General features: G+C 41.0%; 1 protein-coding gene across 1 annotated transcript in view; it reads right to left on the reverse strand.

Annotated features, from left to right (window-relative positions):
- Positions 1-1,882: 1,882 nt before the first annotated feature.
- NFE2L3 (NFE2 like bZIP transcription factor 3) overlaps positions 1,883-15,403 on the reverse strand; it is a 35,488-nt gene continuing 21,967 nt past the window's right edge. The window contains exons 2-5 of the mRNA XM_075271430.1: positions 10,745-10,906; positions 6,843-6,923; positions 5,978-6,079; positions 1,883-4,930 (exon numbers count right to left, since the gene is read on the reverse strand). Of these exons, the coding sequence (XP_075127531.1) occupies positions 3,695-4,930; positions 5,978-6,079; positions 6,843-6,923; positions 10,745-10,906 (1,581 nt within the window). The 3' untranslated portion in view covers positions 1,883-3,694. The remainder of the gene's footprint in view (positions 4,931-5,977; positions 6,080-6,842; positions 6,924-10,744; positions 10,907-15,403) is intronic.

A 15,403-nucleotide genomic window follows, 5' to 3' on the forward strand; every position in this document is an offset into this window, starting at 1 on the left:
ACCTCTACGGATTCTGAGGACCCTCTATTGACTATAATGGGGTTCGTCAGATGTCCATTATTTGTGTACAGACATGGGCGGATGAAAAAGCCAGTCTTGCAGTAATATTCCTCTGGGATTTCCACTGGAGTCTGTGCTAGAGGAGCCGACACAGATGTGAGCGTAGCCTAATTCAGTCACATGGATGTGATGGGTCAAAAATAATACTGGGCGTCAAAAACCAGCAATCTGCAGTGGTCTGGGGGAATTAATGAGAAAATAAATCCAAGCAGCATCTGTGGCACTTAAGAGACTAAATATGACAGTGGTTCCCACCTTGCCGTGTAGATAGTACGTGTGCCCATCTAGCTAGACGTGTAGACTGTGCCAGTAATTGTGGCTTTATTTCTACTAGAAAGGGAAACATCATTTACGTTACTCAAGAGATTCAAGGCAGCCATTCATGTAAAAAGAAGCCGACTCGTCTATTTTAGTAATATTGTACATATAATATGACAATTCTGGAGAAACTTCTCATAATTCTGTTATCTTGTCCCTTTGTTATTAATACAGATTTATGAATAACCTGACAACTTGCCATTTCCATTGTCTGTCTCTGCACAATGTGGTAGTGTCAGCTCCGACTGGACAAGATCACCCCCAACTAGTAATGATAGGAATATCGGGAATACTGTTATTTACTAAAATAGGCGTGTAAAGAGTGGAGATCCTCTATAAGATGCTTGTCAAATCTGCCAACGCCACCATATATGTGACAGTAACCCAAAGGAGGCCTCAGATAGGGACCTATTGTGAAAACAAAGGATTGGGGGACAATTAGGAGTCTCCACACCAATGAAATAGTCCACTGATCCCCCTCAGTTTTTACCTAAAGTGTATGGCCAGTGGTAATAGGGACTTCCGATTGCGGTTAATACCCCTACACTGGTTAGTTATTGTTCTCAAATGTGGACAGGTCAAAAGGATTGGACCTTTAGAGAATTTAATGTATGGATGACTGCCATATGATAGACATACCGGCATCGGTCTATACTGAAATACAAGGGCACTTTTAGGTCCACAAACCAGGTTCATACTTTGGCTAATATGCTTGGATGTAGTTCAAAATAATACAGAAAAAGGCAAAATAATGGCTGCTGAATGTCATTCTGAGAATACGCCCTGTTGGTGTCTAGAGGTGAGCGAGTATATTTGATCGAACACCTCCCCTGCATAGTTATTGGTGTAAAAAAGCACCAGGGAAGGTGGGAGGGGAATCGAATTATTAATGCGTTTACCACATGGTATTCAACCGATTCCACCAATAACTATGCAGGTGAGGTATTCGATCAAATACTACTCGCTCCTCTCTATTGGTGTCTTTTTAGTACACTAATACACAAGTAATATTCTCAAAAACTTTTGTGGGCTTTGATATAATGTCACTTATGCTTAGGCTGCATGATGGTTTCAGACATGCACATATATGTCAGAACTTATTATATGGTTTGTCCATTTTACGTTTATATTACTGTTGCTGCTAGTGGAGACATCACAAGCCAGTACTTAGCTCTCCCTGGTGAGACGGTAACTCCGCTCATCTGTATACAGGCCCTCCGGCTGACATCACCAGTGTCGTTCTGTGTCTACAAGGTGACCACTGCAGCCATTCACAGGCCTCAGTAGTGATTTCTATATAAATGGCACATGACTTCTGTGACATGCTGTTTGTGAAGGGGTTACTACTGAGGCCTGTGACTGGCTGGAGAGGTCGCATTGCACAAATAGGCCAGGGACCTGTATACAGATAAAGCTGCCGCTGCTGGGGAGTCATGAGTACTGATATGATATACTGGCAGCAGTATTCCATAATAAATAAAAAAAAATGAAATGGAAAACCCCTTTAAGTCACAATGTGACTGAGTCACCTTATTACTTTGGCTGAGTTCACACCATCAGCTGTCTGTTGTTCTGATAACAAATGCTGCCTTAATTTTTTCCCTAAAAATCCCCAGAAACATATAGTAGTGACTGTCTGCTTTTATATTATCATTGAAGTCAATGGGGTCAGATATAAACAGTCTATTGTTTGTATCCATCAACCAGGGAAACTTTACTGTCCGGTGTTGTGATCTTAACAGATTAGAACAGTCAACAGCAATGTGATCTTAGCTTTCTGGAGGATCTTGAGTAGCCTTTAGAGATATGGGGTTTCTGATCCGGGTATTAGATGGGGTATGAGAACATAGTCTAGTCCTAAACTCCTGTATAATACCTGTGCTTGTTATGTTATACTTCAGTATAAGGCTATGTTATTGGATTGAGGCATGGACGCATTGGGCGTTGTGTATTTGTATATAACCAATACATTTGTTGAAATGACTACTTCACATTTAAATGACGTAAACATCATTGTAATATAGATCTATATATATATATTATACGTTTAGGGTATATTTGACATGTTGCAGTGATATATGTCTCTTTTTAAAATACTAACCTAGTCTAGAAAAGAACTTCCAGCACTGCAAAACACACACAGAGGGTGCAGACCATGACATACATGTATCACCTGATCACAGGTAGGGGATAAATATAGGATTGTGGTGGTCTGACCACTGGGCCACGAGAACAGAGGATCAGTGGTCACACCAGTGATCATATATTTACCGCCTATCACGTGGATTGCTGATAGAGCAACCCTCCATCCAATAGACTAAGATGCCAACCCTTCACTTTTTACCTTACGAGAAGCCAAGAGCTGTTGGCTTCTGGCATATAAATTTTTTGGGATTAAAAAGTAGTAGGACAACCTAGAAAACAAAATAAAATGGGAGGAGGGGTGTTACAAACTGAATTTGTAGAACACAAATATGTGTGTGTATATCCCTGTAGTATAAATGCAAAATAACAATATCGTAAATTAAAATTTCTTTAGCACATTTTCTCATGGTACAAAAAAATACTCTGTCCGCCAACGTGTACACTGGAGAAATCACATATAAAATAATAGAAAAGAAGCAACTCCAGCTTGCTAGAAATGATAGTCTTAAAACACATGACAAATAAAACATGGATCAGCCACCAGGACCTCTTGAAAAAGACAGAGTAGAACAAGAACCAAAGTGTAAAAAAGTACAAATCATAATTTATAGCTCCTTAGACACACCATAGGTATAAATAAAAACATCCATAACATAATAAAAATGTTAAGCCAGAACGTTACATGAACAATGTGCTCCAGTGCGACAGACTAAATCTAAGGTCACTTTGTTTTTTTAACAACTTTTCTGGTGGCAAGGTCTTTCGTCGATATGCCAAAGGTCCATATTATATATATCTTAAAAAAAAAATCCAATTTTACCAGAAAATTGGCCCCATTTTAACTTAAGAATGATCAATTCTCTCTACAGTGGTCTTATTGTAAGTTAAATCTATACTTAGAAGGAAAAGATAGCTGCATATAAGGGGTAATATTGTACGACCATGCAGATATTCATGTGTGGCATCCCAGGAGGTCTGTACAAGTTTAGTGCCAGGTTCGGAGGGTAAGAGCAGCTTCTTCACGTGATTTTGTGTTCTTGTAAGGACCAGCTGCCACCTGAACAAATGATATCTCCAAAGACTGGTCCGCTTTATAATCTCTCCCAATTTACAGCATTTTTAGTTCATGCCACTGCTGATTCTAGATTTTTTTTTTTCCTTTAGTCAATGTTCATTTTTGCTTCTTGTCCTTTTGTGTATCTTTTTTTTGCTCTGATTTGAACAGTCTCCTGGGGACAACCATGATGCTACCATCGCTGTTACAGTGCAAGGCATACTGGCTTGGATTGACAGGCCTGCCCTGCTCATCTCGTAGTCGGTTGAATACGTCTCGGTACAGGTCATTTAGTTTCTGCTTCATGTGGCTCACAGACTTACTGCACTGAGCTTGTTCTTTCAATAGTTTTTCCTTCTGCACTTTAAGCTGATTTACATCGTCCTCCAAGTTCAAAATGACATCCAACTTACGCTTACGACAGTTCTGAGCCGCCACCTTGTTCTTACCCCGACGACGAATATCTCGGATGACCGACACCTGGGTCTCCGTCAGGTAATGCTTGGACAACATACTATTAAACATCTCTACAGGCATACTCACAATTTCATCCACTGTGAAGGGAATTCGTAAGGACTTTGCTCTCCGCTCATCTCGACTGAGGTTTTTGTCCATTGCATTGACACATGCGCTCCTTATTTTGTTGGGTTTCACTGACCAGCTATAGTGATGTTCTGGACTAGGCTCCACCTGGTTAGGCAGCTGGTTATAGGTATGGTTATGATGAACATTGTGTAGAGACATCTCAGTGTAATAATTTGCATCATCCATTTGACAAAATTTATTGATTTCTGAACCACTTCCACCTACTGCTCCTTCTAAACCATCATAGGAGGTGGACTCGGAGTCACTGCTGTAGCCAGCCGCACCTTCTTCCTCCCCAAAGGTTATAGATGACGTGTCAGATATGCTTGCGGAAGTTGGACTATGGCTTGAATTTAAGGAAAGTCCAGAATCGGAGTCTGGTTCTTCAAATAACTGAGAGACTTCCAGAGGGTCAAACCCTTCTTCTAGGGCTAGAGACATTAAATTGATTTCATCAAATACATTCTCATCAAGACCAGAAAGAAGATCTTGATTAGTTGAGTTTCTGGAATTATTGTCAGTAGTTGGAAACAGACTGGTCAGATTTGTGGCACTTAAGGGATCTCCAGGTATAGCACTTGAGTTTAACTGCAGTAAGTTCTCTGGTCTCTGGTCCTCACTGGACCTGGTGGTAGGACTTGATGCAAACATGGCTTCCTGTAGACTCAAATCTTGGCCTATTGCCTCCGTCAGATGGACATTGAATGGTACTGAAGTGCTGATGGCATTGTTGGTATTGGAAATGGACTGAATGTCTTCCAACGTAATCTAAGAAAGAAAAATGAGTAATTAAAAAAAAAAAAATCAATGCTATCATACACTTTGGTTGTATTTTGCACTATTCACCTAACTACATGAAACAGAAAATGCAACTTTAAATGGGTTTCTCCATCGGGGGATGTTATCCTCTATCCACAGGATAACATACAGACTGGTGGGTGTCTAACCACTCAGACCCCCATCGATCAGGAGGGAGGGAGAATGGAGCCGTTGTGAATGATGTGGAGGTCAGACACTGCATGCGTAACCCCATTCTTCCCCATTTCAATGGGAGTGCAGGAGATAGCTGAAGTACAGCACTTGTCTATCTCTGGCACTCCCTTTGAAATGATCACCATTCCTTTCAGAATGGAGACAAAAATAGCCGATATCCTAAATGCCGAAGGTCTGAATGCTCATAGAGGTTGGACCCAGATTGAAATGCAAGTAAGGGCTCATTCACATCTGCGCCCGGTCTCCGTTCTGCAGGTTTCTGTTTCCTGCATAAAACAGAGGCAGGAGACGGAAACCTGCAGGACTCTTTCATACCCATTCATTTCTGTCCGATTTAAAAAACGGTTTCGCAGCGGAGAGCATAAAATGCTCACAGGCACTCACGGCCGGACCCGGTCTGACAGCTTTCCGTCTTCTGCATGTAGAAGACGGAAAGCTGAGTATGGACTGCCGAACACTAGTGTGAACCTAGCATTATCTCCTATAACGCTTCACGATTTGCCAGTCTGAAGAATGCCTTTGATCATGCAAGTAGTAAGCTTGTGAGGACCACTGTACCCCCCTTTTCCAAAACAAGAATTAACTGCGTGATAGGATTTAAAGGGGTTGACTCATGAGGTCAGACTTGATCAGTTGCTATTCATAAGACGACATGTCTGGCCAGATATTGTGCGTGCAACATCCACTGCTGAGCAGTCAGGAACACATGTGACATCCATATATCCTAATAGGCCACAAGGACCAGGGTTGCCTTGAAGGCTTCCAGTAACTTTTAGTTTCAGACTGATTCAATAGCTAGATTTAAATAAGAAATAATCTTACATTTAAGTCAGGCAGAGAAAGGAAATCTTGCCACAGTTCTCCTACTGAGTTTCCAGGTCTGGAGGAAGGTTGCGCACTTTCAAAAGAACTTTCACTTGTATCCTGCAAAGAACGTATAACAATGAGTTGCAATGTTTCATACTGTTTTATTATGCTGTAATAATGGTACGACACACTCAGAAAACATACGGAAGGGTTTACAAATAAAGCTGACCATACACGTTATAGTCGTGTTCCGGGCTAAAACGATCGATGGATAGGATCAGATTGGTGGGGTCTGACCTCATCAGCTGATAGACAGAAAATGGAAAAGGAAGCAGACAGCTCTGTTCTCTATGTACTGGCTAAGCAAGATATTGCAGATCAGTTCCCAATCACTGGAATAGGTGGTGCACTGCCGTGACTCCATTATACAGAGGTTGGTGTCAATCCAGAGCTTTATAAGTGCAGAGAGTCTTGCTGCAACTGTAGACTATAGAAGTCTTACTATTTACTGACACCACGCATCTGCTCCTACTGTGACGTCTCCATGTAACTGCAGCACTGGGACAATAGTCATGCCTGACAGATGCTTGTAAAGGTTCCCTGCCCCATATAGTTTTACAATGGCTGTTTATACACCGGGAATACAGTTTTTATTGTTCATGTCAAATTTATACCCATATATAAAAAATACCTATATATCTATACCCATGTATTTCGGTCATGGATCAGGACATCCCCATAGATTCACAACGTCTCTACATCCATTTTTAGCATCATAATAAATGCATTACATAGAAACATATAAAAGCAAACGCCATCGACCGTCTGGCTAATAATTCGGTTATCACAAAGCCCATTAGCAGCTACTAAAGCCATTTACCTCAAGCGCATTTTCTGTCTGTGCCAGCAGCTGAATAAATTCTTCAAAGAATAGAGAGGGCTCCGTTGTGTTACGGTCAATCTGCAAAATAGAAAAGAGCGACCTTGTTATAAATGGGGGTGTGGCCTCAATTCATAGAGTATACGCTTCTATGGCAGTCTACATGTCGCTACACCCCTGACGACTTATCACCAAGCATGCAATTCCTAATTGTCCAAAGCGAGAACTTTATTCTAAGGCTAAGGACCCACGTTGCAGATTTTACTGGAGTTTTTTGAGTCAAAACCAAGTGGCTACAAAAAGAAAGGGAAATCTATAGGAAGCTCTTATACTTCTCACTTCTGCTCAAAAAAAAAAAAATGCAGCCAAAAAAGCATCTTTTCCACGACATGGAGCCTTAGCCTATGGGTGTTGGCCCATCAAGACAAAACCCTTTGAGGTCGGGACCCCACGTGGCGTTAATGGTTTTTGCTGCAGAGTTTTACAGTCCCTGCACAGTGGATGGGATTCTAGTGAAAACGTTGCGATTTTGGAAAGCGCAGCATATCAATAATACCTACACAAACGCCGGCGGTTTCCATATAGGTATAATGGAAAAGTGCTGTAGTGCTCTTTTGATGTTGCCTGCAGACCTTAGTCTGAAATCAGATCTGGCTATTGGTAAGCCGATCATAGACAAATGGTTGCTATCACCAGGACAAGCCGCTGCTAGCACCTGCACATTTCACATGTACTGTATTACATGGCACCCATTCAAATGAAAAGCTATCCATGAGATATATAATCGCATTACGTTTGAAAAAGTGGGAGACCCTTTTCCCTTACAGGAACATATTTTAGCAGCTCTCATTCCACAAAAAAGTGAGTCTTATATTGTTGTGTTAGTAAAGTTATACTCTTTAGACATACAACAGGTTAATGGGACTATATGGATGCACTAAGCTCATGCTCCTAACATACAGTCCTATGAAAAAGTTTGGGCACCCCTATTAATCTTAATCATTTTTAGTTCTAAATATTTTGGTGTTTGCAACAGCCATTTCAGTTTGATATATCTAATAACTGATGGACACAGTAATATTTCAGGATTGAAATGAGGTTTATTGTACTAACAGAAAATGTGCAATATGCATTAAACCAAAATTTGACCGGTGCAAAAGTATGGGCACCTCAACAGAAAAGTGACATTAATATTTAGTAGATCCTCCTTTTGCAAAGATAACAGCCTCTAGTCGCTTCCTGTAGCTTTTAATCAGTTCCTGGATCCTGGATAAAGGTATTTTGGACAAACAATTCAAGTTCAGTTAAGTTAGATGGTCGCCGAGCATGGACAGCCCGCTTCAAATCATCCCACAGATGTTCAATGATATTCAGGTCTGGGGACTGGGATGGCCATTCCAGAACATTGTAATTGTTCCTCTGCATGAATGCCTGAGGATTTGGAGCGGTGTTTTGGATCATTGTCTTGCTGAAATATCCATCCCCGGCGTAACTTCAACTTCGTCACTGATTCTTGAACATTATTCTCAAGAATCTGCTGATACTGAGTGGAATCCATGCGACTCTCAACTTTAACAAGATTCCCGATGCCGGCATTGGCCACACAGCCCCAAAGCATGATGGAACCTCCACCAAATTTTACAGTGGGTAGCATGTGTTTTTCTTGGAATGCTGTTTCTTTTTGGACGCCATGCATAACGCCTTTTTTTATAACCAAACAACTCAATTTTTGTTTCCAAAATGAAGCTGCCTTGTCCAAATGTGCTTTTTCATACCTCAGGCAACTCTATTTGTGGCGTACGTGCAGAAACGGCTTCTTTCTCATCACTCTCCCATACAGCTTCTATTTGTGCAAAGTGCGCTGTATAGTTGACCGATGCACAGTGACACCATCTGCAGCAAGATGATGCTGCAGCTCTTTGGAGGTGGTCTGTGGATTGTCCTTGACTGTTCTCACCATTCTTCTTCTCTGCCTTTCTGATATTTTTCTTGGCCTGCCACTTCTGGGCTTAACAAGAACTGTCCCTGTGGTCTTCCATTTCCTTACTATGTTCCTCACAGTGGAAACTGACAGGTTAAATCTCTGAGACAACTTTTTGTATCCTTCCCCTGAACAACTATGTTGAACAATCTTTGTTTTCAGATCATTTGAGAGTTGTTTGGAGTAGCCCATGATGCCACTCTTCAGAGGAGATTCAAATAGGAGATCAACTTGCAATTGGCCACCTTAAATACCTTTTCTTATGATTGGATACATCTGGCTATGAAGGTCAAAGCTCACTGAGGTTACAAAACCAATTTTGTGCTTCAGTAAGTCAGTAAAAAGTAGTTAGGGGAATTCAAATCAATAAAATGATAAGGGTGCCCATACTTTTTCACCGGTCAAATTTTGGTTTAATGCATATTGCACATTTTCTGTTAGTACAATAAACCTCATTTCAATCCTGAAATATTACTGTGTCCATCAGTTATTAGATATATCAAACTGAAATGGCTGTTGCAAACACCAAAATATTTAGAACAAAAAATGATTAAGATTAATAGGGGTGCCCAAACTTTTTCATAGGACTGTAGTAAAGTCAAAAAACGTTTAGAGTCAAAACGTTTAGAGTTAGTTCACATCTGCGTTGGTATTCCGTCCGGGGGATCCGCATGGGAACTCCCCCGAATGGAATACTAAATGCAATTGCAAGCAGTATGCAGTAAAAGCACATGGGTCCCCAAAGACTATAATGGGGTCTGTGTGCTTGCCGCCAGATCTTCGCACAGAACATGCGGGCAGGAAAGTAGTTCACAATCTATTTTCCTGTCCGCATGATTCGTGCGGGCAGCGCGCGGCAAGCACACGGAACCCATTATAGTCTATGGGGTCCATGTGCTTTTACTGCACAGTGCTTGCAATTGCATTTGGTATTCCCATGCGGACCCGCCCGGACGGAATACCAACGCACATGTGAATGAGCGGTCATCAAAGTGGCTCATGTTGAATGATGAATCTAGTGAAGCTTTAGACACTTTACACCGCTCTATTGGTTAACTTATTATGGCAACTTTTACTATATCTTGGCACATCCATTGCCCCATTACCGTTTGTTCACTGAAAACCTAAAATGTAAATAAAAACCCCCACATAATAAATGTGGTGCAAATTAAAGAGACTGTTGTCCAGTATCTAGGTTTTTATGGCCTATCTTTAGGGTAAACCAGCACATCTGTGATGTCGGTGCAAGCGCAGATCGGCTCCATAGACGCCATCATGGCGGACATGCGCTCCAGGTCTCAGTTTCACCTGCAGTAGAGCTGCACTATGTGTATGAGTGATATACCTCCTGAGGATGCCTGCTTTGTAGGAGGTGAAATGCGTTGAAATACTTTTTGGACTCTTAGTCGGTGCTCTGGACCACATAATTTAAAGTCATGACTACAAGTACCTCTATATGATCTTTAATTCTCACTATTGATTATGGGTGGCTTTTTCCTGGGATTGGTATGAGGTTTGTTTTTTTGGTACCTATCATTCGGATAGACCATAAATATCTGATCAGTGTGGGGATGCTTCCGGCACATTATATGTAATATAGAGCCAGAAACAGATAGCTCAAATCCATGAATAATGTCAGGACAGCAGTATTGTAGCTGGGGTCCCATTGAAGTCAATGGGAGTTGAACTGCAGTACCAGGTCCTGGCCATTATATAAGGTGTAGTGCCATCTGCTTCCTGCCCCATGTTATGTATAGTATCAGTCCCATACAGCTGAGTGGTGCAAGGGTTGTCTGTCCTCCTTCTCAGGTATGGCCTATCCCAAGGATAGACCTGTACAGACCTATATCCTGGACAACCCCTTTAAACTAGAACTCTGGCACATTTAGCTTAGTAAGTCTCCCCCATAAATTGGACTTACCTCTGCTCTTAAGTCATTGCTGTCACTTGTGCCTGTATTGCTAGGGTCACCTTCTTCACTGTGTGGAGTTACCTCCTCATCCACTCCGGCCTTCCCATGGTCACTGTGAAGGTAGCTGTAGCTGTAGGATTCTTCGCTATATCCCAGTTTATCTTCTTGTTTCTGAAATATAGACGAAGATATTTTATTACAATGGCCATATTTCACTCTTTGTACTATTCTAATATAATACTTTATATAGGTTTGCCAGGACCTCAGAAACACATCAGATTTGATGTGACGTACAAGAATACCTAATTTATACCATGTAAATGCTCATGTAAGGGCTTGTTCACACAATAGGGTTCATCAGCCAAGTGCTAGCTGTTGTAATGCTGACCAGGACGCGGTTCCATAGACATTGTGTTAATCTTCCATGTGAAAGATCTGAGAAAAGGTAGAGCCTGGCGTTTCTCGGGTTGAGTACACAGATTCCTCAATAGACTCATATCTATGAGAGATCTGTGAAATTTGATTACTCTCGGGTGTGCACTCGGACATGAAAAAGTACTTTTGTAGGGCTCTATTGTGTTAATGTAGCCTTATACTGAGTCTCAATCCACTGTATTTCTTCCCACCCTATAGTTATATATTGCACAGCTATCAGCCGTATCTGCTACCAACAGGGCCAAATGAAGAGCATGCTCCTGGGCAGGGAAGGGGTGAGATTGGTGAGTGCAAGACTTGTTCAACAGTTTCTAGGTACAAATTGGTGGATTTCCATGTGTAAATACACCCCAAGCCTCTACTTGTAAAGTAAAGTGATGCACAACTATTACCATGGTAGACCTTAAAGGGGTTGTCCCATCACAAGGATCCTAACTTTACTGCTAGTTTATGGGATTTAAGACTTTACCTAAATGCATTGCTTTGTTTGTCCACCATCTTAATTTATTCACTTCATTGTTGACACTCCATTTCTATGGCCCTTGGGATTATCTGCTCATTTGTCAAGTGATGTAGCTGCCTGCTCTCAGGGGGGGAGGGAGGGGCTGGGAGCAGCTCTGAGCTGTTTGTGTGTTTTAAGTAGCAGAGCTCCGGGATTTCTGAGCTCTTATCAGTCGGTTTAATTGAATGAGGGCTGAGATAGGGAGTCCGTTACCTCTGTATGTAATGCAAGCTGACTCAAATCCAGCTCTGCTACATCAACTTCACACTGTGGTAATTCATTTACAACCAATCCCGTGCAAGTGAAACCCCACCCACCTATGTGCCGAGAAAAGCAGGAAGTGAAGAGAGCACAACAGCCTGCAGGTTAGTGAACAAGCGTCATGGGAATACCCCTTTAATATTATCACAGCACGTAGGTAGATAATGCCGAATAATCCTAGTATACCATGATACCATGCCACCACAGACTGTACAAGGAGCTTGAGGACCCTAGTACTTGGAGGTCTATAATCCAGGCCGGACCACTAGCCATTTGTTCATGATGCAATACAGGAATGAAAAAGTGTGTTTGTAGAGTTTACACACACTTATGTTTCAAGGAACATTTAGGCATATTAGATTATTGCGGCACATTGATGTATTCCGGTACACGGCCATGCAGTGCCTAGGATGGTACAGTCCTTTCAGCTATCAAACCACATGACAGCCATGCTTCCCTTTTTTAAGACATACAGAAATTTCAGGTGTTTTAAGAAGTGGCAGGAAACTTAAGACATAGGGCATTCATTCCATGTGTCATTCATCACAATGCAATTATGCCAGAAATCTGGTGAAGTTGCATTGGTAATCCTAATAATAATCCTATCAAACTATTATTTTACGACAGTAATACTGGGATGCCACTCAACATACTTGTTCACTGTGTAGCTGTAAACTCCCCACCAAAAGGTATATCTGCACTTTACATTATATAGTCAGAAGCCAACCGGAGGCCGCGCTATCATACATCAATATTCATGAATATCCACCACCCTGACTTCTAGAGCTTAGACTGTAACTCCATTGAGTTCTTATGTATGCCATGAAGGGCTGAGGGAAGACTTGTATTAAATATTACACAAATTCCTTAGCAGAATATATAAGAAGGTAAAAATATAATATTTAAAGATATTATATAATCTATAAAATATAAACTAATTATTTCATGGCAAATAGGATAAAACTATGAAACAGCTAAATGGAATGATATCCAAATGTGATTCAAATACAGAAGACAACACGTCAAATATGTATTATTATTATCTATTAACAGATTCCAGGCATCCACCATGTATGTTCGGTGGCGCCATAGCTGCTACTAGCAACCATGACTACAACAACTTAGAGGTCTTGGCATCTCAATTTTGAGGTAGGGAATCTATTTGACAACCAAACGTCCCTGCCCCCATTCATCAAAACCACAGGAACCCTATAGCTACTATGGTGGTTGAGGAACCTGCATTTTTTCTCTTTCATCTCATTATTTTTTTCCAGCTTCCTCAAAACATAAAGAACATTAAATGATGCCTTTAGAAAATACAACTTGTCCCACAAAAAAAAGCCCTCAAATGGCTATGTGAATGGAGAAAAAAACAAAACAAAACAACTTATGACCTTTGGAAAACAGAGTTAAACAGAAGGGGTTAAAATATTTGTTAGAATAAATGTTATACGTTCATAAGGAAAAACAGAAATCATTTCAATGATCAATCTAAACAATGGTAGTAGGACAGGACAATCCTCTTTTCTATTTCTGGATGTCCAGACAATATCCTTCTGAGACCGCTATAAGATATTACATGAGAAACCGGATATGATGTTGAGAAGTGATTCCATGGAGAAAAGCATGAAGACATTGTACGAAGCTGGTTCTTCACCGGTCATGTGTCAGTGATGTATATCACCAAGTACAACCAACCACACAAGTATCTTTTGAGACCTGAGTGTGTATCGGTGTGGTATGATATGCATCAGGGCTCAAAAGAAGTAGAGCAGGGTGACAGATAAGCAAGTTTTCGGAATGCCTGCTAGAGTTAGCATGAACAGGGTGGAGCAGGAGGAAAAACAGGTATAGAAGATAAGATAATCCTTTAATAGTCCCACCATAGCGAAATTCAGTGTGTTACAGCATCATGGATAGTACCGCAGTATATTGCAAGAAAGAACACATACAAGATCATAGCAGATAGAAAAGATATTAGGAGTCATAGAAACTAAAAGAAAAGAAGACTTCAGGATCATTTAGTTCTCTGTGTGAAGTGATGTTGATTATACAGCCCGACCACCTAGTAAATTTTGTTTTAAAGTGCAATAATGAAATCTATACCTGTTTTTTTTTTTTTTTTTTGCAAAAAAAAAGTGTCTGCATTATTTGCAGAAAAATTTTCAGCTCAGTTTACAGATAAACTGGTGCATAAATATGAAGCACTGTTTATGGAGACATTGGTAAAAAATATATCACACAATTTATGACAATGACAAACATTTGTAATGCACTTTTTTTTCACCAAGGGACTCATGCATTATGGAGTGGGGGAGTTAGTGGCTGCCGTACAGGTGCTCATCCACAACACCCACAGGGGTCAGATGTTTTACAGGAAGCCAATTCACCTATTAGTATACTTTTGACACCTGGAGGAAACTCAAATAAACACGGGGAGAACATAAAAACTGTATGCAAATGTTGTGCTTGGTCGATTCAAACTCAGGACTGAGCCACTGTGCTGCCTACCAATTTATACCAGTTGTTTGGCATATAAAAGTCGCAAATTTTGTAATAAAATGTAGAACCCTCACCACTTTTGAAAAGCAGCCAAGGCTAAGCAGAGGGATTTGGGGAAGGTAGCTCGGTGGCAGCAATGGTGCGGACCCAACCAGACACAGGGACACAATGGTGCAAAGGGGTTTATTTAGAAAAATGGCAAAATAAATTAACTTTCACGTCAAGTACAAAAATAAGCAAAATAAAATACAGCCTTAACTTCAAGCAAAAGGGACAACATAATCCTGCTCGTCCGAACTCTAACTAATACAGATTAAGGCTAACTCTACATGTGGTATACAATAAAGGTTGGAGTCCAGCGAATCCTTTTTCTTTAAAATTCTTCTTTTATTTTCACAAAAAAGTAAACAATGCAAGTTCGATCATAGACACAAAATAATATAGCAAAGATGGTATAACGCTAGGTAGTATAACTGGTATTTTATCTGACGCGTTTCGAGAGGAGTCCTCTCTTAGTCATAGCTTACTTCCGGCCACACGATCAAATAAACACAAGTCCCAGTTTGGTCTCACCCAAACTCAGCTCTCCAGGACAGACCCAGGCACCTCCTCTCACACCCAGGGTCTGCCCTGAAGTGCAGGCTCTGCAGCCTTTTATGGCCCAGTAACGGGCCCAGGACCTATACCTGGGGCTGAGGCCTACACAAGACCCGCACTGGACCACACGCATGTCAGAAATCTGTGGAAGATATACCGTGACTTCAGCACTCTGCCCGTTACCTTCTCACAAGACTAAATAAATTAGACACATTTTACTCCAAAGTACTTTGATTTGAGACTATCATATGCAACTCAGGGCATGCAGATGGTGAACTGCACACTGTGAACTAGATATGGAGGTCAATGCCCCCCATTAAGTCTAATAATGGCAGTACTACTCTTCTACTAACCATCTATCCTAGTATTAA

The sequence above is a fragment of the Leptodactylus fuscus genome, chromosome 4, assembly GCF_031893055.1.
Source record: "Leptodactylus fuscus isolate aLepFus1 chromosome 4, aLepFus1.hap2, whole genome shotgun sequence".
In the NCBI taxonomy this organism is placed as follows: Eukaryota; Metazoa; Chordata; class Amphibia; order Anura; family Leptodactylidae; genus Leptodactylus; species Leptodactylus fuscus.